This window comes from Ciconia boyciana, chromosome 5 (assembly GCF_034638445.1).
Source record: "Ciconia boyciana chromosome 5, ASM3463844v1, whole genome shotgun sequence".
NCBI classification, from domain to species: domain Eukaryota; kingdom Metazoa; phylum Chordata; class Aves; order Ciconiiformes; family Ciconiidae; genus Ciconia; species Ciconia boyciana.
The window spans coordinates 85,475,322-85,500,206 of record NC_132938.1 but is presented as its reverse complement, the minus strand read 5'-3'; the positions used below and the strand labels follow the sequence as shown (position 1 = coordinate 85,500,206).

Sequence of the window (24,885 nt, the reverse complement as noted above, 5' to 3'; positions counted from 1 at the left end):
GTTCGGGATCAGTTTTTGCCCGGAAACACAGAGATGAAAGCATTTTTTTGTCATACGGGCTAGTTATCGACAAGAATTTTCCTTAAAATAAGATTAAAAAAATACCTTTTCCCTCTGAGGGAAAGCAGTGGCAGCAAGGGGCCTGCACATTCGCTCCTCTCTTACCTGCCCGGGGAGCTCCAGGCACCCACCCAGGGCTGAGGCTGGCACCCTCCTACACGGCTCCTGCAAATGTTTTCATTCTATTAGTTCATTTAGGTGGCCCCATGCTTCACTGAGCATCAATTACACCTAATTGTGCCTGGCTGCTGAACAGCAGATAAGCAGCGTTATTCGAATTTTGTAAATTCGCGGTCAGGCTGTCTCGCTGGAAACGGCCACGGTGCACAACGCGCCCGTGTGTGGCTTGCGCTCCGCTGCTGTGACTCAGGCCCAAACAGCTGCCCCAGAGGAGCCGTCAGGAGGTTTGTCTCTGCGCGTAGCACGCGGAACATGGCATACAAAGGAAGCACGTGCACCAGTTTTGCTCCGCTCCACCCTGTTGCCAAGACCATGCCGGCCAAACCCTCTGACAAAAACATGCGTAGCGGCTAATGTAGCAACACTCATTTTTCTCCTTCGGGGGAAGGAAAGAAAAAAAGCACAGACAGCAGGCAGGCAAGAGATTACACAACCAGCTTATACAATGGAGCACGATTATATTTTATTCCGGCGTCCCCATCCATCCCCACACGTGGAGCGCACGCCCTCGTGTGAAAGCATTTGCTGCTGCGTGGAGCGGATGAGTCTGGCCAGGGGCTGCCCAGAAGGACGACGGGCGAAGAACCACGATTTCAAAGGCAGTAGCCATTCGTACCATAATCAGATTTGGAGAAAAGGCTCAGCAGTGCCGCCTGCCCTCATTATTGCTGCTCAACACTAGCAGGGCTCAGGTCGGGAGGGGTTTTGCTAACACGAGCCCACCTAGGCTCCTATTAAGGCTTAACCGGTGAGGTTCAATGCTACTGTTTTCTGTACATACGCAACACAGCTAAACGCCAACTAAAAACTCCATATGCAAAATTACTCCATGGATAACACCACAACAGAGAAACAGTTCGACAGTCGGGGTCACAGGGCAATGTGGGTGGGAAAAAACACTTCTGAAGGTACAAGTAGCTGTAACAGCGTTTATTGCCACATCGCCACGCTCGCTATAAAATAAAACCCTTTCCCCTCCCTCTGTAACTGTATTGTGAATGATAAAATAAATCAGCAGCGCAAACTGTCAGAAGAAACCGGTGGGCACCCGGGGGCCAAAGGCATCCCCGTCCCTGGGGAGCAGGGGCGCGGAGGGGCTTCCCCCAGCCCCCCCCGGAGGGGTCTCGGTACGGCTCCCTCCCCGTGCGAGCAGGAATGCCATGGGGCCGGGGCAGAGGTATTTTAAACACAGACATTGAAGCCATACTTTGATGGACGGGAGGAAACTCGCTCCTCCAGCTGTCCAGGCAAGAATGGGAGAGACCACCAGGAGCGGGGCTGCAAACAGCCACCCTCTCCAAGCCTGCAACCCGTAACAACAACAACAACAAAATATATATATATATATCTATTATTGCCAACGAAGAGTTTTAAGACTCCCTTTGCACCACAGATAAGGTGAATGAATTTGTTGGGCTTGGTCTTGTTGTTTTGTTGTGGAAGGGAGGGGCTGGTTTATAAGAGAAGGAGAAGAGCAGACCTGGATATACGGTGTCTGAGGTATGGTCGGAAGAAAAAAGTGCAGCAAAAAGGAGATGAAAGAAAACGAAAAGAAAAAAAAAGCACTTAATCGGCTGGCTCTGAACATATCTCTTGTATGAAAATGATTGTCAAAAGAGTCACTAGTGAAAATAAGGTAAGAAAATATGTTCGCCATAGAGGTACCTTTCTGCTTCTTTCAACAACAGAAAATTAACCCGAGGTCCATCAAGTGTTTTCTGTTTGCCACAGGAATATTCTTTGGAAAGCCCAAGTTAGGTTGTCCCAGCGCATGCCTCCGAGGATGCCGCCTGCTTTGTGGGGTGAAGAGAAGACCCCAAGCCCGACACAACTACCCAGAGCCTCCCCGCATCCATCCAGGGAGAGGGGATGCAGGTCTCCCATGGGGTCACCCCCAAAAGCTACCCAGTCACCCGGTCTCTCCTGCCCCGGCATCCCCACCACGGCACGCTATCCGAAGCGAAACTTTAGCCGGTACTTGACGGGGCCGGAGTTCTTCCGAGGCGGGGATGGGGCGACCTTCGGTTTCAGTGGCGGGGGGGGCTTCTTTTCAGGGACGGTGACGGTGAAGGCGAGCTCGGGGGGCTGAGGCTGCCGAAAGCGGGGGAGGAAGTGCGTGGAGACGTGCTGGGGCCGGGCGCGGGGGCTGCAGCCCCGCTTGGCTTTGCCCCGCTTGTTGAGTGCCACGTACCACTGTCGGCCCGAGCGCGGGCTGCGGTGGACGGCCGAGGCGTAGGTGTTGTAGCTGTTCTCCTGGAAACGCTCCCGAAACTGGCAGTCCGCCGTGAACCGGGCCTGCGGGGACAGAGTCGGAGTCACCGTTACCAAAGGGCTGGTTTTACCCGTCCCCTGCCCCACGACACTTACTGGGTGTTTAAGTCTCCCAAAACCAGCTCCAAAGGGGCAAGCAGCAATACACAGCGCCTGGGACTCCCACTCCGAGGCCGCCGGGCACCCAGCAATTTGGAAAACCCCCAACACAGATACTTTCAGTAGCTGCTTGGCACCCAGTTTTGGACTTCCTTGGAAAAAACAGGCTTGGTCTGCCCCAGCAGCACCCTTCCCTCCCGCCCCAGCAGCACCCTTCCTTCCCACCCCAGCTCTCCTCCTGCCCTTCCTGCCGACGGGAGGGAGGACGCAGCTCCGTACCCCCCGTGCCGCAGCCCCACCGAGGACCCTGGGGTTGAGCCCCCGCTCCATCTCCGTTCCCGCCCTCGCACCCCTCGCTTGGGCACTGAATCATCACTTAATAATCTCGAAAGGCAATTTGCATGCAGATTTTCATTGCTTCACTGAACATGGCTTTGATTGTATTGGATTTTTTTTTTCCTTCTTCTTCATCTTAAATGAACTCGGGGCGTTTTGTCCCTTGATAACCTGAAGAAATTACTTGCAGCCCAAGAGCATCTCCTCTTATAAACAGGGCGGCCACACTGGCTCACAGACAGCTGAAGGGAAAGGCTTCCCATCGCCCGAGGGGACAGGCTGAACGCTGCCCATAACAGCTCCTTGTTGTTGTCAAGGGGGGAGGGAAAAAAAAAAAGGCATGCAGAAATACAAAAATAGAGCCATAACGCCCCAGCTACGTACCCACGGCCCTGGGACACCTGGCTGCAGCCTCCAGCCACCCTTCTGAAACCCTTTGCCACGCTTTAATCTGACCACGGGCACGTACCCGCTGCCCTGAGAGCTCCTCCAGTGACGCCTGGGGCACCGCAGCCTGACTGCAAAGCAACGCTTCAAAACTACTGACGCGAAAGGGATGTGGAGCTCTTTAGCTTCGAAACCCCCAGCAGCGGAGAACAAGACAAAACCCCCAAGCAGTGCTTTATAACCACGCAGAAGGCCCGACTGGCCGGGATCATTTCTAAACTCCTAATTTAACGAGAGGAGTGGAGTCCTACAGTACAAGTGACAGAGTCCCCAACCCGCGATGCATTTTTTTCCTCATAGCACTTTGAATGAAGACTCCTTTTGCTCTTGGCTTGAAAGAAACGTCACCTTGATGACTCATTTTTGCTTTCCCTGTCTTTTATACATCCTCAGTGCTGCACTGCCCGTGCACAAGTATTCACCTTCCCGAGGCAAGGCTTTGCTGGCCCCTCGTTGCTCTCTGAAGCCTGGACACGCGGCGGGGGCAAGACACCTCCGCAGCAGCCTCTGCACAGGAAGGTTTTGCGAGTCACCGAGGCACTGATGCACACCTGAAAGGGCGCTCAAAACAGAAGGGACCCTGCTGGGACCCTGAGACAGGCCCTGCCTTTCCCCATGGGATTTGGGCCAATGGCAATAGCAGGCTTTCTTGGTGTAGGAGACAATGTTGGCTGTGCTGCCCCGGGGCATCGAGGCTGGCCACGGCTGAGGAGCCGATACTGAAATCGGCTCCAGCGGGCTTTGCAAGCGCTGCTGTGAATAGGAGGTGCTCGTGCCCCTGCTCGCACGTATCCCCGTACAGACAGGTCAGCTCGCTGCCGCTTTGCTCGTGGCTAAGCCAAATCGGCGTTCCCAATCTGGCCCAGCATTTTTGGGGCAACGCCACCCCGCAAAGGGAGGTGGCAGGAAGAGGGCTCCCCGGCTCCCCGTCTGGAGCATCACAGGACAAGTTCCTGCTTAACGTGGTTTTGGGGGAACTGCTCCCTAAGAGCCAGAGTAGCATCCCCTCCAAAGTGGGATTTGGGGAAGCGCGGGGGTCCCCAGCCCCGGACACGGAGGGATGCCGTGGGCTGCTTCCGCCAGCGGCGCAGGGAAGGAGGAGACCCGCAGCTAGCGCGTGCGGAGGGGAGCCCTCGCCCCCAGACGGCCAACGGCCCCGGGAAGCGCATCAGCTGCTGCTGCGCCGTCACCCTGACAGGCTGCCCCGCGTCCCAGCCCCTCAGCTCCGCAGCCACGCCGCTTCAGCGGGGAACAGGCATTTCTCCCGGCACAGGACAGGCAGCGCAGCCACGGCACGCCGGCTGGCCATCGGATTTGCTCTGCAGCAGCTCCGGAGACCATCACGAGGAGCAATCCTGATGTCAATTAAATGTCACGATCCAATTCAACAGAGGTTTGCCCCAGTGAGGACCGCAGCGTTCCATCAACTCAGAACAACTCCTGAGAACAGAGAATTACCTGAGCCCCCTGCGGGCAAATCCCTCCTCTGGGGTTCGTGCCCGCCCCTGCCGAGACCGACACCAAACCCCCTCTGGCCCGTGCCACGCTAAAGATGTACAAACAGGGGACCGAGGATTTAACGACGAGAAAAAAGCCATCTGTGCGCGCAACTGATAATTGCTGGGATTACTGTCATTTTCTGAAGCCGGTGCCTCTAAAAATGAACCGCTTGGTAATTTAATTAAGTTGCTATTAAAAAAAGAAAAAGAAGGAGGGCTGCTGTAAAGCACCGAGCTGGGATAAAGCTGGGCCCCGAGAGCCGGTTTCGAAGGAGCCTGAATCCCTGCAGGAATGACTTTTATCTGCGGTTCAGCACAAAGTCACCGGCGTGACTCCCATATCAAAGCGCTGCCCTGAGTGACGGGCGCAGGACGCGCTTTGTACTGCTCAAAACTCATTAGGCCATGAAATAACTTTATCCTGCCAAGGCAGGAAAGAACAACAGATGCCGGGTTTGCATTATCGGCGTTATTTAGCCCAGCAATCTTTAGACATTTGGGTCAAGTTTCTACAAATTTGCGGCTTTCATCCTAGCGGGGCATCGTGTGTCCTCACCCCCTGCTCTGACCTGCCTAATTGAGGTCCCTCTCCAGCACTGCCCTTTGTGTGCCGACAATTAACCGTACACCAACGAGGTTTGATTTAATTTCTGCCTGCGCCATGGCATAAATCAAGGCTTCAGCTCAAATAAGGGGCCCATTGTACACCGCGAGGGAGGGGAGGCTCTGGAGGGTCCAGGGATCACGCTCCGCCTGCTTCCCTCTCCCCTCCATCCTTTACCTTCCCACCGCTCTCCTCCTGCTCTGCCCATTTCCCGCCCCATCTCCTTCCCTCGTGTTTTCCTCTGCGCAGCCATTCCCCCTTTCCCCTAGACACTGTTCCCGCTCCTAGTTTGTTTCCTAAAATAAGCAATCACGTGCTCACCCTTTAAGCATCATTAGGTTTCAGGAGCAACACTCCAGTAAGACTCAAGAGAAAAAGAGACTAGTTCATAAATCTCACTTGAAAGCAGTCTGCGGGTTCGGGCAGCGTGAGCGCATCAGTAACACCCACTTCGCGACCGTGAGGTTTGTCTCATAACCGCAGGGCAGGCAACTGGCTTTTCCCTCTTGCAGGCTATCGGCCCCGAAGAGGCTCCCTGGGAACAAACTTGGGTGACAGATCGTCCAAGACGCTGCCTTAAAAATGCCCTCCTTTGGGTGTTGCATTTATACGCACGTTTGAAAGACGATGACTTTCATGTAAGCACAGTAGTTACTTTTGTTTGTTTAAATGACCCCCAGAACTAACATGAAAAAATGAGGAAGCGGCATCGTGAAGTTGAAGAAAAGAAGTGAAATCAACTTACAGCATTCGTTCGATGCAAAAAGCCTGGGAAAAGCACAGTTAGACCTGCAGGAAACCCAACCTTCAGGAAAACAGCCCGCAGAAACAAGAGTTACTGCGATTTTTCCACTCCAGCTGCAATGCTCCCGCGCGGGCTGGACCTCACCTGCCCGGCACCCTGCGTGCAGCCCCACTGGGGGACGTCTCTCCCCCATGGGCGAACCCGGCCAAAACTCCGGGGCCGCAGCCCCTTCCCTGCGCGTGCACAGGCACAGGCAGGCTGCCGGCACCACGCGTGCCGCTCTCCAGGAGACATTTGGCTAAAACTGTCTGTGCGATCTGCTGCAGAAGTTGCTAAAAATAAACCGGCAATGCTCAAAGAACAAGTCCTTTTGATGCAAATACCCAACTGCAAAAAAAAAAAAAAAAAAAGGCGCACTTTTCTTGGTTAAATGCAGTAAGTAGGGATATGGGCGTCGGGGGTTTTGGCTCCACCTGTCCCCTCTCTGTCTGTGCGCTGCCAACGCCAGCCAGCACAGAGCCCTCCCGGCAGCCCAAGGGGCTCGGCACACTGGGGCCCTGCCCGGGAGCATCGCTGCCACGTGCACGTGAAGGTGTCACAAGGGCTTTAATAAACAATACATACTGATAAGCGGGGGGTTTACTTACACTTGCATGGAGTTTTCCTTTTTTTGACATCGCTAAAAATTTGTTGCTGAAAACTCCTCGTATTCCTACAATCCCCTGAGACACAGCAAATATTTCCAAAATACCTAGGATGACAGAAATCCCAAAATAAATCACAGTTCTTTTCACATCAGTGTGACAAAGAAAAAAAAAAAAAAAAAAATCAGTCTCATAGGTTTGCACTTCCTTTCCACACAACCCTGCTCCCGGGCTGCCTGGCTCCACGCAGCGCTTGTGCGCCGTGCCTCCGCCTCGCAGAGGGACCTGCCTCGACTCTGGGATGGCTACAGGGGTTTTTTTGTTTTTTTGTTTTTTTTAAAGCTATATTTTAGAGGACAATTTCTGACTTGGCTGTCACAGAGCAAGTTCACCCCTGGGGAAATGCCTCTCAAGGGTGGGAAAAGTCCCTTGTGCCTACAGCCAGCCTGCTGAGATCAGCCTTGCCCGTCCTCCTCCCGTACACGCTGGACTCTGGAAATAAAGGTGTCACGCACACCATTTGGGGCTAAAAGTACCAATAAAGGTTTCTTAGGCCCCTCCTCACAGCAGGACTCAGGGAGCGGGGTGCTACGCAGCCCAGCCAGTGAGAAAACAAGCCGGTTTCCCCTCAAATGGGTATTTTCTGAGCAGGATGGGGCTCTGGCCCCCGGCGAGGCACGCGTGACCTATAATTCATCTTACAGAAGAGCTTCAACCTCCAAGCATCATTCAGCAACAGCAGCAACGCGTTTTGCTTCCCCACACAGCGCGGCGTCCCCCCTGGGCAGAGGAATGGTGGCAGCAGGGGTCAGGCGTCCCTCCAACACCCTCGCCAGCCGGGGGAAGCCAGGGTGAGGACCACATACCCAACATGCCCTTCCCACCCTGGGAAAAAAGCATTGCTACCCCCGGCTGCAGTCCTGGGGTGGCCCTGCTGGGACTCGGTGGCCCCGGCCCCTGAGGACGGAGCCCACGAGAGCATCTCGCCCAAGCCCAGCAAAGGGCCGTGCGGATTAACGTGCCAAAAGCAAACATGAAGCTGCCGTTAAATCCCTGAGGCCAGGGGATCGGATCACCACTTCCCATGTTTATTTTAAGGAGGAAGTGCAGCTCCCGGAGGCGCCCGGGTCGCAGCACCGAGGGCCTGGGGGGCACTTTTGGGGGACTGGTGGGCCGCCCCTCCTCACCCTGCGTGCCCCAGCGGTAGCAACTGCCTAAAGGCATGGGGTTGTGCAGCCCCACTGCAACAAGGCACGTACCCTCTCTAGCACGCTCCCTGTCCTCGAGGGCACCCCAAAACCTGCCGGCCTTTGGGGGAGGGGGTAGCCATGCTGGCTGGGAGACGTACTCCCGCTTATTGGGGTGCCCTGGGTCAAGCCCAGTTTCCCAGGGGACAAAGCTGGGGTTTCTCTGCCAAAAGCTGACTTCTTCCTCACGGGGCACGGCTCCTTGGGGCAATACCCCGGCACAGCCCCCCCCTGCCACCAGCACATAGTCCCGGCCGGGGCTGGCTCCGCTCCCAAGGGCGGAGCTGGTGCCAGGGTGGCCTTTCTGGGGAGAAGATCTCAGATTAGAGAGGAAGGAACTTCACATAATCCAAGTCCCCGCGAGACAACTGTGGCATCAAAGGCTGCGCACGTCTCACGCGGGAGAGCCCCTCTGCCGTGCCGCTGCGGGACAGGGTCTGGGGGGGCACGGCGCAGGCAGCCCCTCCAAACTCACGTCTCCCAAAACAGCCCTGGCACGGATGCCCCGTTTTCCCGTCCACGCCCTTCGCAGCCCCTAACCCCCTCCTGGCCACGCACCCGCAGCGGTCCTCGAAACCTCAAGCAGGGTTTCTGGCCTCCCAGCACCCCTGCCCGCCGGCTGCCCTCTTTTGCGGGGCCACGGCACAGAGCGGGGCCCGAATTATTCGGCCCAGGCCAGATGTGGCCGTTGCTCCGTGAGCACGCCTGACAGCTGAAGCCACGCGTGCTGCCAGGGTCACCTCAGGCCCAAGCCCTCAGGCTCTTTAAGTGATTTTTCATCCCCGCCTGCCTTTTCATTCCCTCTAACAGGATATCACGGCAACTCCGACCCGAAGGATAAGCCATGAGTTAGCGCAGCTTTCTCTCAGGGGAACGTCAGCCTCAGTCCTATTTTTAAACTGAATATATGCTATCGCTGTGCTGGAAGAATGAGAATGCAGAGAGAAGGAAGGAAAAGTTACAGGGGAAAGGATGGAGAAGGGGCGCGAGGGAGAGCCCGCTGCGGCATCCGGCCCCCCGCCCCGGTACCCTGGCGAGGCGCGGCGGCGGGAGCACAAACCTCGCACCTCCGCGTCCACCCCCGTGGCCTCCCTTCCCCGAGGCGGGCGAGCCCCGCGGGGCGGCACTTCCCACCGCGAGCGGGGCCTGCTCCCCGGGGCAGCGTCCCGCCCGAGCCCGCAGGGCTCGGCACCCCCGGCACCCCCGGCCCCCGCCTCCCGGGGCGGGCAGCGCCCCAGCCTCGCCGCTCCCGAGGCCGCCCGGGCCGCAGCTCAGCCCAGCCGAAGGCGGCACGGCACAAGGGGCTCCGTCGCCCCGGAGGAGGCACCCCCAGGGACGGGGATGCCGCCGCCCCGCCGCCCCCCGCCGCCCCCCGGCACTCACTGAGCGGGCTCGCGTCGTGGGCGCCGTCCACCCGGCCGTCGGGGTGCAGCTGGAGGTGGAAGCCGATGCCCACCCGGCAGTACAGCCGGCCCCGCCGCCGCCCCGGGCGGCTCCGCGGGAAGCGGCTCGGCCCCGCCGCCGCCGCCGAGGAGGAGGAAGAGGAGGAGGAGGAGGAAGGCGCGGGGGCGTTGCGGCCCGCCGGCCCCGGCTGCGCCCCGCCGGGCACCTGCTCCCGCCGGGCGCGGGCGGGCAGGGCGAGGAGGAGGAGGAGGAGGAAGAGGAGGGAAAGCGGGCTCATGCTGCCGGCGGGAGGGCGGGCGCGGCGCCGCGCCGCATCCCGCTCCGCCGCGGAGCCCCGGCGGGGGGGACCGGGCACGGGGTGGGGGGGCGACACCGGGCGCGGGGGGGGGGGACCGAGCGGCCCCTCCCCGCCGCCGCCAGCGGGGTATTTATAAGCGGGCGGCGGCCCCGCACCTGTGCCCGGCCCGGCAGCGCCGAGCACCCCCCGCACCGCCCCGGCTGCGCCGCCCCCCGCAGCAGATGCTGGGGCTCGAGGGGCGCATAAATCTGGGGAATTAACTTGTCCGCTCCGCCGAGACGGAGGCGCTGGGGCTGCGCCTCGGGTTACCGCCGAGAAATACCTTGTCAGCGGCTCCACCCGCGGCCGGGCACCGGGGCTCGGTGGGGCCGGCGGAACCCCTGGGAAGGGGAAGGGATTGGGTTGCAGCCCCCCGGGCCGGGGGCGCGGGGGGATGACAGCCGGCAGCTGCACAGCCAGCGCGGCCTCCGTCCCGGGCGAGGGGCACGGGAGCCGCTTTGGGGCTGGAGGCAGCGCCCGGAGCGGGAAAGCCGCCTTCCCTCCTGCACAGGGTAGCCCTGCCGTGCTCGGCCCCCTAGAGCAGCCCGTGGGGGTCAGGGGAGGGCTCCCGGAGCTGCCACCACCATCAGTCCCCTGACAGCATCCCGCGGCACGCGGGCGAGCACTGGCCCTCGTCTCCGCACGATATGCCCGGCGGGTCCCGGGCAGGGGCGATGGGGGCCCCGCAGCCTCCCGCTCCCCGCGCGGTAACCCCGACACGCGCCCCGTGCCCCGCCAGCGCTGGCGGCCGTATTTCTTCCCAGTTACAAAGACAACTGCCACGCAGCACCGCCGCACAGGAAGAGAGCCTGTGGCGACAGCCCATCCATCACCCCAGCACAGCACCAAGCATATTCTGGTTTTGTCAGCTCCTGGGGCTGCTGGAGGCTCCCTCCACGTCTCCCGAAGCCATCAGGAAAACCTCACCTCTACAAAAGCCAACATCCACCAAACTCGCCCTGCCCAGCGTGCAGCCCAAACTCTGCACCTACACGCTCTCGCAAATCTGTGTTTTCCTCCTAAACCCTACCCAGAAAACGCCCTGCGGCCCTCACCAGGGTCGGCTCTGGCCAGCAGGCTCGGCCGGGCTGCACGCCCAGGGATCAGGTTCAGCAGGAAGGAGGCAGAGCGGGTGGCACGCCGGAGGGTGACCTTCGCCTTCAGAGGAAGCTGAAGGTCGGGGGCGCAGGGAGGGACACACACTTAAGGGGCCATATCCAGCCTGACTGACACCTGGTACGGTCTGGTGTGAACAGAAATGATCTCACAACAACATTACTGCCATTTCCAACTATTCATCAGCATGTATATATATACACACACAAATACACAGAGATATATGCACACACATGTTTATATATAAATGTGTATATATAGACAGCCCTATATATAGATACACATATATAAAGGAGGGTCAGGGCACTCAAAAGCTTGTTTACGTCTTCCAGCTGTAGTGGCTGGCCTGGTAAAAATCTGACTTCCACTTACCCACCTCATCTTGTTTACTTCATTACATGCACACAGTGACTCTCAATCCAGATCCACAAGCAAGACAAGGACCTACAGGGGTTATGAATGTGTCCCATAATGTTTGCACTGGACCTTACAGGTCAGCACCGCTGAGGCACACACAGAGGCACAGCCACCTCACTTGAGGAGGATTTCCCCTTTTGCATCTTTCTTTAAAGGCTGCAGCTGTCCGAGGATCAGCCCCTGGGAAATCTCTGTTCTCCATCCAGCTCAAGGAGACCATAAACCATCTCTGCTACTGTAAGTTAAGGCGAATGTAAAAAACATTTAAAGTCTTCATCATGGGGTTGACTGGGCGCAGCAGCAGCAGCCCAGGAGCGGGAAGGAGGCCCATGCAAGTCCTTGGGGAAGATGCCCACCTAAAGCTGCCATGCTTAGAGGTTCACCAGCAAGCCCAGCCTCCAAAATTTTGACCTTAGTGTCCATCTCCATATTTTCCACCAGCTTTTCTGGTGCCACCCTGCTGCCAGGCACCCTCTGCTCACACACGCTTCTGGACCAATTTTCACCCTCCAGCGAAGAAATCCCTGAAAACGCAAATTCCCATGGGGTGAGGCTGTTGGAAAGGCTACCAAGAAGGTGACCCCAGCCGGGTGGGCTTGCCCAAGCCGGTCCTCCAGACCTGCTGTCGGTGGCAACCCCACTGCACTGCATGATCATGACCCTTTCTGGAGGGCACCGTGAGACAGCCAAGCCCTTGCGGGTCTCACCCGCTGCACCCTCCGCTTTTCCCTGCTGTGGGATAGGACACGGACTCCCTGCCTGAGAGGTGGGGTCCTGCCCGAGATGGGCGCTCCTGCCCATCTGCAAGATGTCGTCACAGTCCTCCGGGGACTCCCGTGCCCCCACCAGGGCCATAGTCCAGCCGGCCGTGCTGGCAGAGAAATGGCTCACACAAGATATTGTCCTCGCAGCACATGGCATATTTTCATCTTCACAATGAAACCCTAAGAAAGAAAACTCCCAAGCGGTCCTTTGGGCATGAACTGTATTGTCTTGGGTTGTTTTCATTTGAATCTATTCATTAACACAACACGTTAATTTCAAATAGTCCAAGTGCCAAAGTAGCATAACTCAGTAAAAAAAAAAGATGAAGCTTAAATCTAAATAAATAAGTAGATGTAATATTCAACTTCCTGGAATAATCCAGCGTAATTGCCTTTGGCAGTATCAACCCTTACATACACACCAGCAGCTTCTGAAGCCTAATGCTGATGTTATGTTACCTAAATTATTCAAGGTTTGGTTACAGAGAAAACTTTTAGCAAATGGAGAAGATAAGTTTGGTGTCAAGTGTAAAATTTTTTATTTGAAGAGAAGGGCTCTTCTGACCCTGTTTGATCTGCTGCGTAAAATGGGGCCACGCTTTGCACAGCAGGAACGCTCCCACCTCCAAACATGAGCCTGGCGCTATTTAATTGCCCCATAAGAATATGCAAGGTAAAACATGACAAGACGTAAAACAAGCCAGCTAAGCTCTGTTCAGCGAGCTTGTGTGCGAAGCTGTAGCCCCGGCCATACCCGAGCTGCCGCACGCTCCGCCAGCCCTGTGTTTATAGGAACCACCCCTGGTTCCCACGGGATGTACGTGTATGGGTATGACAGCTCCGAGCCAAGCCGTGCCAGGCTACAGCAGTGCCCTACCAGACGGCCTCGCGGGGAAAGCACGCCAGGCTTTCAGCATCGCTTGTTTTTTCACTCACAGGAAGATTTCTTTCACAGTATTAGCAGAGTAAAAGCATGCTGGATTCAGCCTCTTGGGGGACTGTCGAGTGACACTGTGTCCCTGTGCTCATGCAGGCATGGGGTGCCCTGGGGCCAGCTGCTCCCCGGGGAAACACACCCCACCACCGGGACTTGCCAAAAAGCCCTCGCAATAAGGATTTGTAGCCTTAAGGCGACTCACCTGCAGCAGAGACAGGGGGTGGCTGCACATGAGGTCACCCTGTGAGGACAGCCCCATGCATCCCTCCAGGGGCTGTCCCCGCTCCTGGGAGAAGGTGGGAGCCTTGGCTGCTGGAGCAGCTCTGCGCAGAGCTGAGAGCAGAGTATGTTACTAGGAGTACATGCATTAAACCAGCTGAATTTAATTAAGTTGATAACCCAGGTGCTGCCAGGTGACATGCACCCCTTTCCCATGGGCACAAAAGCCACCGGGGTCACTCCGAAGTCACCAGCCTTGCCACTGGAAAACACCAGCCTGGCACGCTGCTGCTCCTGAGAGGCCACGGCTGCAGGCAACTCTAGGAAAGGGCAAGGCTGAGCCAAGGCTCCAAGATGCTGCATTTGAAAGGAGCCTGTGTACAGCTTCCCCTGCAGCATCCTGGCCCACAGACAGGGCTACCACCCCGCTGCATTTCTGCAGGCAGGGGCTGGCAGCAGGCTTGCAGGACAACCACAAACAGCTGCTGCCCTAATGGCTTAGTTTGGTCTATTAAGACAAAAATACCATGTAAATGGTGCGGCTGGAAGATGTGGTCCCAGGTGTGCCACAGCCTTCGCACACCACCTTGAGCAACTCTCCTGCACTTACCCAGGCTGACCATCAACACAGGACACACTGGTGCATCCCCAGGCACGTGCAATCACCCTTGACACCAGCGGAGACCCCCTTAAAAGAAGGCAAACCCACAATCCTCCCCAAAGCAATGCAGAGGGCTTTCTGACTGGCAGCTGGTACCGAAGGGGGAACTGCACCAGTAGCACAGGTGCATTCGCACGTCAGCGCATGTCCGTACACACCCAGCATCTCTTCTGCACAGCGAGGCCCGTCAGGACCCTGCAGGCTCTCCATGCCCGGGGCTGCAGCGCATCCCTGGGGTAAACAAAGCTCTAAAGCCATCGCTGCAGACAAGGGCTGCGTCGAGGCAAGAGAGCAGAGACAGGCAGTGCCATGCTCCTGGACGGCTATGCCCACACCGGCGGTGAGAGCCCAGCCTCAGCGGGCCCACAGTGCCTCCCCACGCCGCTGCCAGCCACCCTTCTCCTGCCCATGGGACAGGGCAGAGACAGCAACCTGTTCACACCTAAACTGTGATGGGCACAACATCCAGCTGTTGCCATGGAAAATAAGTCAGGAAATAAAAGAAAAATTAACAAGTGGAAAAGAATCTCTCTTCAAAAAGAAAAAAGCCCGAAGCAAGCCATTTTCCAGAGTTTTGCAGAAAAGCACCGTATTTGACACAAACTTCCCCTATGCATTTTGCTTTTTGTGCGTATTTGTTTTAAACTCACCGTCAATACCTTCTGTACTGGGTAAGGCCTTTTCCCCCTCCAAATAAGACCTTAGCAGCAGGGTCTGGTTTTGGCTCCAAAGTAGAAAAGAAATACTGTATAGCTTGTATTATTTTCAAAACAAGTAAACTATTTCAGTCTTTTCTTAGATATCCACAGTCAAATAACTCATTTTTAAGAGCTGGGTATTACAATTAAATCTTAAGAGCTGATTTTTCAATTTTAACAGCTTGCCCCATTACAGGTTTACTAGCGAAACACACCTTGCAAAGAGGAGCCCAGCCTACTCGGGAACAGCCGCAGCAAATGGTGTCACCGACCGGGCAGCAGACTTTCACCCCTCCATCACGCCAGCACGCTGCTTTGCATCTCCATGCTTAGCAGAGAGATTTTTCGGCAACCTCTGCAGGCTGTGGTGCAGCGTGCAGGCACCGCCCCGAGGGCTCGCCGTGAGCCGGGGGGATGCTCCGGGGGAGGTGGGAGGGGGCTGACCCCCCACGAAAGCCTCGCTCGGACACCTTTGTCCGGACTTAAAGAAAAAAAAATCTGGGTGAAAGCAGCTCTGTTCAGCCTGTATCCAGGGAGTTCTGGTGTGCTGTTCCACAGCTGAACCTGCTGCCGTGTGGAGCCAGAGGCAAAGCTCCCACTGGCTTTGGTGGGGGCAGGATGGGGCCACAAGGCCGGCAGCTGCTCTTGGCTTCAGCCTGGGGATTCGCAGGCTGCGGGTCTGCTGCCCATGGCCGCCTGACTGCTGCTTGTTGTATTAAAAACAAGCAAAAACCCCCAAGCCATGGTTTTGCCCATGCATATCCCTGACACATATTAGAATAAATGCAATTCAGATCTGTTTTCAAACAGTAACTACTGGGGGTGCAAGCCTGCCCACTGCACCCCAGTAACAGCATGAATATCGGCATTTGTTGGAATTATTATTTTATTATTTGCAGTGTGGCCCGGCCACAGACGGAGCAGCCTTACCTTGAACGCTACAGGGAGCAGGCAAGGGGCTCCCCCGGTGGCGCTGGGACAGGCCGAGGCCGAAGGCTGCCCTTCCTTACTCTCAAGGTGCCCTGCTCCTTTGCAGCATGTTGAAGATGCGCCTCGCAGGGGGGGGTTTGGAGGCAGATGCAGCTGTGCGCTCCGGCGTGGGCTTCCAGGGGCAGCTCTCTCCCAAACAAATGCCTGAGCCGTGCCTCGGCTCTGCCTCTTCTGGGCTGCAAAGCTGAGAGAGGATCCCACACCAGGGAAAGCCAGCTGGTCCGACTAGTGCCACAGCCCAGCTGGCCTCTGCCCTGCCACGGGCAGCGGCGGCCGCTCACACTCGCTGCCGCGCAGGGATGTGGCACAGTGTCAGCCCACAGACAGGGAAAGACATTATAAAAAAAAAAAGGGGAGATTCCCTTCCTTCCTGTTTCACATGCAGCAGTACTGTTAATTGACAAAACAGCAGTGTTTGGGCAACGGCACTCACTCTGATCCCAGGGAAAGCCAGCACTGCTGCGGGCAGTGAAGGACGCGCTGTGGCCAAGTCCTGAGCCCTGATGGCCCCAGGGAAACTCTCGTCGCCCTCCTTCGTATGATACCCAACCGTGCAGGACCAAAGGCGCTGCCTGCCCTTATTATGTGAGGCCTTGCTTGGGCAGATAGCATCAGCTGGGTTTTATTTATCCCTTCTGATCCTGATATCAGATTTTGCCAAAACAAACCTAACACGTTTGGTTAAATTTCCTGCCCGCAAGTCCCGTACATTTTTGGTACTTACGTAAGAGAACAGCGTAAGCTTTGTGTACCAGTAACAGCGCAGGGCGCCTGCTGCACCACACGTGCACTGTGTGAGAGCATTTTGGACAGGCCGACGGTGCGGGCTGGCAGCCCTTAGCCCAGACAGACCCCGCAGGCGAAGCCCTGGGGCTTAGCGCGCTGCCTGCGGACAGGGTGCGAGGCAAGGCTGGAAGGGCAGGGTGCTGCGCGGGGCTGCCAGGGCCGGCCAGGGCGCCAGCCCGCCGCAGGAGCACACGCAGCCGCTTGGCCGTGGGACGCCGTACAGCATTTGGGACTTCGCCCGGGAGGCGCTGGAGGTGCGAGGTGCCCGAGACCCCGCAGCTGCCGGCCGGCTCCTGCGATACTCACCCGCGGGCAAGGCCAGGGGGCCAGAGGCGGTGAGGCAGCAGCTCCCCAGCAGCACCGGGACGCGACAAGCGGAGCGCACGCAGCCGGGCAGGGCATCGCTTGTACCTTCCCCAGCCGCCTCCCCGGGCGCCGGGCAGGCGCCGAGCCCCGGAAGCCGCCGCGGGGCTGCGGGAGAGGCGGAGCTGCCCCGCGGGAGGAGCCCGGAGCGCCGCGCACCCCCGAGGACGAGCCCGGCGAGGCAGCCGAGCACCCCCGCTCCCCCCGCCGCGCTCGGCCCGGCGGCGGCCCCGCTAGATGGCGGTGCCCGCCCGCGCCGCCCCCGGCACCGGCAGCCCCGCGCCCCGCCCGGCCACGGGAAAAGCACCGGGGCCCGGGCACGGCTGCGCGGGGACCCCCGAGCGCCCTCCGTGCAGCCGGAGGCGGCGGCGATGTTGCTGCCTTTGAGGAAAACTCCCGGGGAGTAATTAGCGCCCCGGCCCCGCAATTAATTGCCAACAGGTGGAGCCACGCGTGCTCCTGGCTGCGGGGAATGGCGGCCGCGGCCCGTTTCGGCACGGCGCGTGGCTCGGGGGTTACCCGTGCAGTCCCGCGGGCAGGCAGATTTTGGCTTTCAAGGGCAAGGGCGCTGACGGAGCGAGCGGCACCAGAGGGAAGCTGGGGGGAGTGATTCCAGCACAGCCTACGAGTGTGTGTGGGGGGAGTAATCAGAACGGAAAAGGCAAAAACCGCCAGACCTTGACACCCACCCGTGCTCTTCTGACGTACGGGAGGGCCAGGGCTGGTTATCAGCCTCAGCTCCTCTCAGGAAGAGGCAAGAAGGCTCAAAGAATGCAGAGTTTTTAAGCGTGACCTATCTGAAGCTCCGGCCAACTTCCCCCGGAGCTGTAAAAGCTTTGCAGCAGGACCGGGTGCTGCATGGCAAACTCCGAAACACGCGGCAGCCGACGCTGGTGGTACCCTGAGCCCCGTTTGCACAAAGCTGTGGGGCTCCCAAGCTCTGACTTGGGCTCCTGCCTTGCACACCTTCTGCTTTGGGATCTTTTCCCCGCCGGTGGCCCGCCAAGCCACCTGCGGCTTCGTCCCTGCAATGCTCGGCCCTCGCCAGGGTTACGCCAGCCTGTGCGTGGAAGTGGTTTTTCATCACATCACCGAGCTGCTGCGTCAGCTAGCGCTCTCCCTTACACCCAAAAATACACGGGTCTGACACGAAACGCACCCGCTGCAGGTGGTGCCCATAGAACCAGGCTTTCCCGCCGTGCCCAGGCAGGATGCCCCTTTACTGAGCCCTCCCATGTGCCTCTGGCTGTGGTCCCATCACCCCAGCAATGCAGCGAGGCAGAGGGGACCCACCCCCGGCTCCCCAAGTGCTCCCGGCCCCAGGACACCCCGGGCTGGGGGCTCCTGTGGGCCCTGTCGCCCCAGGCCCTGTGCAACCCCCAGAGGCTCTGCCCCCAAGCAGGGCCCAGGCTCCCGCCACCCTGCGAGCCGGGGACCACACATAGCCCGGTAAGGGGGGGGGGCAATAAAGGCTCCTGGCAGGGGTGAGGTGGGTGGGTGGCGTGGAGCAAAGGGGAGGCTGGAGAGGGGCTAGGAAGGAGAAGGAGAAGGAGAAGGAGAAGGAGAAGGAGAAGGAGAAGGAGAAGGAGAAGGAGGAGAAGGAGAAGGAGGAGAAGGAGAAGGAGAAGGAAAAGGAGAAGGAGAAGGAAAAGGAGAAGGAGAAGGAGAAGGAGAAGGAGAAGGAGAAAGAGAAAGAGAAAGAGAAGGAGAAGGAAAAGGAGGAGAAGGAGAAGGAGAAGGAGAAGGAGAAGGAGAAGGAGAAGGAGAAAGAGAAGGAGAAAGAAAAGGAAAAAGAAAAGGAAAAAGGAAAAGGAAAAAGGAAAAAGGGAAAGGGAAAAGGAAAAATAGAAGAAGGAGGAAGAGACAGAGAGAGGAAAGACAGCAAGACAGAAAGAACGACAAAGACAGAAAGGCAAAAAGAAAGAAATGAAACAAACCCCAAAACACGAAAGGAAGACGGAAGGAAGTGAAGGACAGCATGAAAGAGAGAGAGAGTGAAATAAAGGGTGAATAACATGCGGGGCGACACCAAGGATGAGCAGACGGAAGGACGGACGGATGTGAGAAAGGCCGGAGGAAGGAAGGAGAGACGGGAAGGAGAGCGGAGGAGACACGGCGGGGTCTCTCCTCGGCCCCAGCCCCCGCAGCCCCCGCAGCCGCGGGGCCGCCTCGCTCCCCGCCGCCCGCGCCCCGGCATCGAGTAACGTCCAGGTGCTTTGAAGAAAATAAAGTCATTTATTGTCAAAGCATCCAACATACCCAGATAAACTATAAAGTTTAATAAATCTTTTCGAGAGGGGGGAGGGAAAAAAAACCAAACCGGAAAGGAAAGGTAACACGGAACTATCGAGACTCCATTTCACGGGCACCAAGTGACACTCTGCGGGAAAGGGACGCGGGCGGCGGGGGCCGGGCGGGCGGGAGGCGCCCGGTGCATGCAGGACCCCGGCCCGCCGCCCCCGCCGGCCCCGCCGCGCTCCTCCCCGCCTTTAGCTTTATATCTAAAATAAAAATTTACCCTGACATATAGTTATTATTACATCTAAACCATAAGTGCTTAATAATTTAAGTAGAAACGTATGACAAATGCATCAATATGTTGCAATATATGACATTTAAAAAAATGTATTTTTTAAGTCATTTGCTTTTTTTTCTTCTTTTTTCCCGGTGCTTTTATTCTTTTTTTTTTTTTTCCCCTCCTTTCTCCTCCTCCCTTTTTCTTCCTCCTCCTCCTCCTCCTCCTCCTCTGCTCCCCTGCTGCCCTCCCCGCCCCTCCCCGGAAAGTGAAAATGCGTGCATCGAAAGGAACGGAACGAAGGCGGCGGGCGGCCGCCGCCCTCCGCGGGGGGCCGGGCGGGGGTCCCCGGGGCGGGGGGGTCCCCGGGGCGGGGGGGTCCCCGCTAGTTGTGCGAGGTCATGTGGCGGGAGAGGTGGTGGCGCTCGCGGAAGGACTCGTTGCAGATGGGGCACTTGAGCTTCTCCTCGCGGCGCCGCTTGACGAGGGGCTCCAGCGCGTACTCCTTCTTGTGGTGGGAGCGCATGTGGTACACCAGGTCCGAGGTCATGCGGAAGGAGGCGTTGCACTTGGCGCACCAGTTCTGGGCCGGCAGGCACAGCGAGGTGAACGACGGCGGCAGCAGCGTCAGCGCCGACGGCAGCTGCAGCTGCAGCGGCCCCGCCGCCGCCGCCGCCACCGCCGCCGCCGCCGAGCTCTTGGGCCAGAAGGCGGTGGCGTAGAGGAAGGGGCTCTGCTTGGGCAGCCCCCCGCCGCCGCCCGCCCCGCCGCCGCCGCCGCCGCCGCCGCCGCCGCCGCCCGCCGCCTCCCCGCCGCCCGGCAGCTTGACGGCCAGCGCCTCGGCGGCGTAGAGGCGGGCGGGGGCGGCGGCGCCGTCGGGGCAGGGCTCGCCCAGCCCGCCCAGCTTCTGGCCCAGCACCAGCGGCGGGACGTGCGGGAAGGAGCGGGCGGGCTGCGAGAAGGCGCTCTTCCGCTCCTCCGCCGCGCCGCCGGGGCCGCCGCCGGCCCCCAGCTGCGGCACGCTGGTGAAGGCGCTGCCCCGCGCCGGGCTGCCCCCCTCCAGGCGGGCGGCCAGCGGGCCCCCGGGGCCGCCGCGCGGGCACAGCCCCGGCTCCCCGCCGCCCGCCGCCGGGGCGGCGGGGGAGGCGCGCTCCTGGCCCTCGTCGGGGCCGCCGCCGTCGGGCTCGGGGCCGCGGGCCGCCTTCTTCACCTCCACGAAGGCGCTGCGCTTGGCCTCCCCCGTCTCCGGGCTGGGCGGCGCGAAGAGGCGGCCGCCCTCCTCCAGGCCGCAGTAGGAGCCGGCCGCCCGGTACTGCTGCTGCGGGGCGCACACCGGCTCCTCCTTGGGCGCCGCGGGCAGCCCCGGCCGCTCCGCCGGGAAGCGGCCCCGCGCCGCCGCGCCGGGGCCCCGCTCCTCCTCCTCGGGGTACCGCCGCTTGGCCTTCCCGGCCGCCGCGTCGGGGCCGCCCTCGGGGGGCGCCGGCCGCCCCGGGGACCCGCCGTGCCCGCCGCGGGAGTTCTCCAGCTCCCGCGCCAGGTTGTGGAAGTCCGTGGAGGGCTTGGTGCTGGCGGCGGCGCCGCCGCCGTCGGCCCCGGGGAAGGGGTGGTGGAGCGGCCCGCCGGGCTTGCAGTACTTGCCGGCCTCCTGCTCCTTGCCGGCGCCGTCCTTGCCGCCGGGGGCCTCGGCGGCGGGGCCGCTGTCGGGGCCGTGCAGCCTCTTGGGGCAGCGGAACCGGAGGTGGGCGGCGAAGGGCAGCTCGAACTGGAAGCGCTGGCTGCACTCGGGGCAGGCGAAGGGCGGCGAGCCTGCGGCCGGGCGGCCCCACGCGCGGAGAGGGGGGCACCGTCAGCCGTGGCCGGCCGCGAGGCTTCCCCGGGGGGGGTGAAGGACAGGGGGCGGGGGGTCCCGACGCCGGCCGCCTCCCGCCCTCCCCCCCCCTCGCCCCGGGCGGGGTCCCCGCCCAGCCCCCCTCTTCCCCCCCCCCGCCAAGCCCGCCGCGGCGGCCCCTGGTCACCCGGGGCCGTGGGAAGGGGGCGCGGGGCGGCCGCGCGGGGCACCCACCGTTGCTGCGGGCGGGGGCCCGGGCGGGGCCGAGCAGCAGCAGCTCCGTGAGCTCCTTGCCGTACCACACCAGCAGCTCCTCGTCCTTGGCGATGCGGCGCAGGGAGCGGTAGAAGAGCTGCCCGCTCTTGATGTAGGCCTCCAGGTTCTGCTCCTCCCGCTCCCGCGCCGACTGCACCAGCCGCAGCCACATCAGCCCCTCCGACGAGCCGTTGGCCGCCGACGTGTCCACCTGCGGGCCCCGCTTTAACCAACGCGCACGGACAGACGGGCCGACCGACAGACCGACCGACGCGGTGGGGCTGGGCGGCCGGCGGGAGCGGCGGGGAGCGGCTCTGCCCTCGCCGGCGGCGGGGGGTCCCGGCCGCCTCGGCGGGGCAGGGGCAAGCGGCGGGCGGCCCGAGGGGGCTGCGCTCCGCGGCGGGGACGCGCCCCGGCACCGGCCGTCGGGGCGAGCGGGTTTGCCCGGCGGATGGGCGGCTCTTACCCGGAATATGTAGGGGACGGTGCGCTTGTCGGTGGACTTGAGGGCGATGAAGGCAATGCTGTCGTACAGGGACGTGTGGCTCAGGACGCAGGGGCCGAAAATGGCATTTTCCGGGATGTCGCAGGTGGTGTAAACGCTGGTGAAAATGTCAGTCAAGCACTGCTGGACCGTCTTGGCGTCCCCGTCCCATATCCCCCTCTGGACGCCGGCGTCCTCCATGCCTGCGGGCGGAGAGAGGGGCAGAGCGGAGACGTTACGGCGCGGCGTGCCCGCCGCAGCGCTGCGCGGAGCTGCGGCCGCGACCCGCCGGTAAAACAAAACCCAACCAGAAAAAATGACGATTGACAAAAAATTAAACGATAAAAAAAGAGGCAGGCGAGCACCTTCGCCCGCCTGGAAAAAAATAAAGGCGGCGAGGAGCTCCGCGCGCGGGAGGCGAGGTGCGGGGAAGCTGTCGCGATGATTTATTTATCAGCGAGCCCGGCTGCGAGCGCGACGGGAGCCGGCTCCGGGCGGCCACCGGGCAGGCGCGGGGGGGAAGCCGCGGCCGGGTCCGGTCACGGGCGACAAATCCGGCCGGCCAAGAAGGGGCAGCCGTCTGCGGGCCCCCGCCCGAGGCGGGGAGCGGAGGTCCCGGCCGGTCCCCGCCGGGCTCCGGGGCCCCTGCCGGAGAGGAGCCGGGCCGGTCTGCGGGCTGTGACAGAGGAGCAGAGCGAATGGGTTTCAAGTGGCTTGTCATTGTCGCTGATTGCATGTCAGCTCACCTCCCGCTCCGCTCGACAAGAGGGAACGTATGTCTGCTCATTACCATAATCCAGCACTTTCCCTCCGAGACTTTAATTAAAAGCAGCAAGCAGAGGTAATTATTTTTACCTCGACACGCTTATTTATGGAAGAGGGTGAGCCCCGGCTCCCGTGCTCCACGAAGGGACGGATGCAGGCGGAGGCGAGGCGGGCAGCGGGCAGCGGGCAGCGGGCAGCGGGCAGGACGGCGGCCGCCGGGCTGCCCGCGCCTCCCGCCGCGCTCCGCGATGCCGAGGCCGGGGGAGAAGCGGCGCGCAGGGCTGCGGGTGCCCTTGCCCTTTCCGGCCCGATTAAGTGCAAGGCTGCCTTCCCCCCGCCCCATCTGGCATCGAAATCGTTCATTCGGGGTTCGCTCGGGAATAAATCCGGGTTTCTCTCGGTGCGCCCGTTTACACCGGAGCCGCTCGCGGCGGGCACGGCCCGCCTCGCCGCCTCGCCCCCCCCCGCTTTCGGGAGACAAGCGGGTCCCCGGCGCCCCCCGGAACTTCGCCCCCCGGAGCGGCGGCGTGGGCGGCGGGGGGTCCGGGCCCCCCCCCGGGAACGGGGGCCGAGGGGAGGGCGCTTTCGCTGCCCCCCCGCCGCCCTCCTCGTTACGGCGGGGCCCGGCGCATCCCTTCCCCGAAGGGATTATTTCGCCAAACGAAAGGAAAGGCAGCGAGCGGCCCCCGCCAAACTTTCCGCCCGCCCTCGCCGGGCGCCGCACGGCCCCCCGCGGCCCCGCACCGCCCCGTCTCCCCGGGCCCCCCCCGGCCCCGCGGCGCTGCCTCCCCCCCCCGCCGCCCTTTGTCCGGGCCGGGCGGCGCCGGGGCCGCTCCCGCAGCCGGAGCCGGCGGGCACCGCATCCCGGGCAGGGCCGCCGCGCCCCGGCCCCCGGCGCGGCCATCGCCCGGCATTGTTCCCTCCTCCGGGGCCACCCCGCCGGCGCGGCGCGGCGCGGCGCGGCGCGGCTCCCCCGGGCCGGGCGCTGGGCCCGGCGGCGGCGGCGCGGGGGGATGGCGGGGCCGCTCCGCGGTACTCACCAGGGAGAGTGGGAGTGCAGTCCTCGCCCCGACAAGTGGCACAAAGACGGGCTCCCGCCTCCGCTGCCCCCGCCGCTATTGTATCAGTGCCGCTCCATGGCCGGGGAGGCGGCGGGCCGGGGCCGGGGCGCGGGCGGCGGCGGGCGGGCGAGGCGGGGAGGCGGCCGGGGAGGCGAGCGGTGCAGATGGACCCGATGCAGTGAGTGACTGGCACACAGACACACACTTTTTGTTTGCTGCACATAATCTGCCCAATGACGCGTGACAGCCCACGTCCCCTCCCTTTAACCCCTTCGGGGGCTGCCCGCTCGCTGCCCGCCCGCCCGCCCGCCCCCCACCTGGCCCCGCCGCCGCCGGGCACCTGCGGGGGGGGGGAGGCCGGGGCGGCACGGGGCGCGTCCCCCACCCCCGCCCCCCCCGCCCCTTCCCGCGGCAGCCTGCGGGGTCGGGGGCCGCCGCTCCGGCCCGGCCTGGCAGGGGCTGCGGGGCGGGGAGCCGGGGGGGGACCGACGGCCGCTCCGCCCGGCGCCGGGATCCCGGCGGCCGCCTTCCCGCACTGCCCTCTCCCCGGCCGGGCAGGGGGGCAGCCCTCGGGCCCAGGCACCGAATCCCTCCTCGCCGGGATAGAGGCAGGCGGGGGTGCCCGGGCGGAGGAGGATTACGCGCCCGCCGCGCTCCGCGGCCCCGGCCCTGCCGGGCTGCCGGCGGCCGAGGCGGGGAGGGCGCCCGGCGGGGGCCCGACGTGCGGCCGGGCGGCGGGAGCGGGCAGCCCCGGGGCCGCCCGCCGGAGCCTTCCCCGGGCCGGCGGCCCCGCGCGGTCCGGAGCGGAGAGCGTCGCCGACGGGGCGGCCCCGGCCGCGCTGCCCCCGCCCGCCGCAGGGCTCGCCTCTCCCGGGGCGCGGGGCGGGCGCGGGCTCGCACCCCCGCACACGCGGGGCGCGGGCACTGGCGGACACGCACGCAGATGCGGCGGGCCAGAGCATCCGCGGGTGCTCGGTGCCAAAGGAAGGTTTCCACCGCGCGGGAGAGCGTTTACCGCTTCCTCCCTTATCGCCGTCAGTTCGGATACAAAACACATTAAAAAAAAAAATTAAAATCAAATTTAAAGCCCCCTCGACTAAACAAAAGAAGAGACAAAGCGTGTTCCAGAGGCGAACGGAGCGTCGTTTGCAAT

The 24,885-nt window shown here is 61.5% G+C and overlaps 3 protein-coding genes across 3 annotated transcripts in view; all 3 read right to left on the bottom strand.

Annotated features, from left to right (window-relative positions):
* Nucleotides 1-16,837, bottom strand: part of BMP3 (bone morphogenetic protein 3) — a 293,266-nt gene extending 276,429 nt beyond the window's left edge. Inside the window, exons 1-3 of the mRNA XM_072861545.1 lie at nt 16,768-16,837; nt 15,616-15,859; nt 2,432-2,535 (exon numbers count right to left, since the gene is read on the bottom strand). The gene's annotated coding sequence lies outside the window, so the exon portion shown is untranslated. The remainder of the gene's footprint in view (nt 1-2,431; nt 2,536-15,615; nt 15,860-16,767) is intronic.
* Nucleotides 593-10,095, bottom strand: FGF5 (fibroblast growth factor 5). Its single transcript, XM_072861548.1, has 3 exons — nt 9,516-10,095; nt 6,889-6,992; nt 593-2,535 (listed from the first exon to the last, which is right to left on the bottom strand). Exons 1-3 carry the CDS (start codon nt 9,811-9,813, stop codon nt 2,191-2,193), a joined length of 747 nt encoding a protein of 248 aa, XP_072717649.1. The 5' UTR covers nt 9,814-10,095; the 3' UTR covers nt 593-2,190.
* A 2,208-nt stretch (nt 16,838-19,045) lies between the features above and the next one.
* Nucleotides 19,046-23,918, bottom strand: PRDM8 (PR/SET domain 8). The gene is made up of 4 exons (XM_072861987.1): nt 23,712-23,918; nt 21,889-22,109; nt 21,402-21,633; nt 19,046-21,145 (listed from the first exon to the last, which is right to left on the bottom strand). The coding sequence occupies exons 2-4, from the start codon at nt 22,105-22,107 to the stop codon at nt 19,725-19,727; spliced, it is 1,872 nt and encodes a 623-aa protein (XP_072718088.1). The 5' UTR covers nt 22,108-22,109; nt 23,712-23,918; the 3' UTR covers nt 19,046-19,724.
* Between the last annotated feature and the right edge of the window lie 967 nt (nt 23,919-24,885).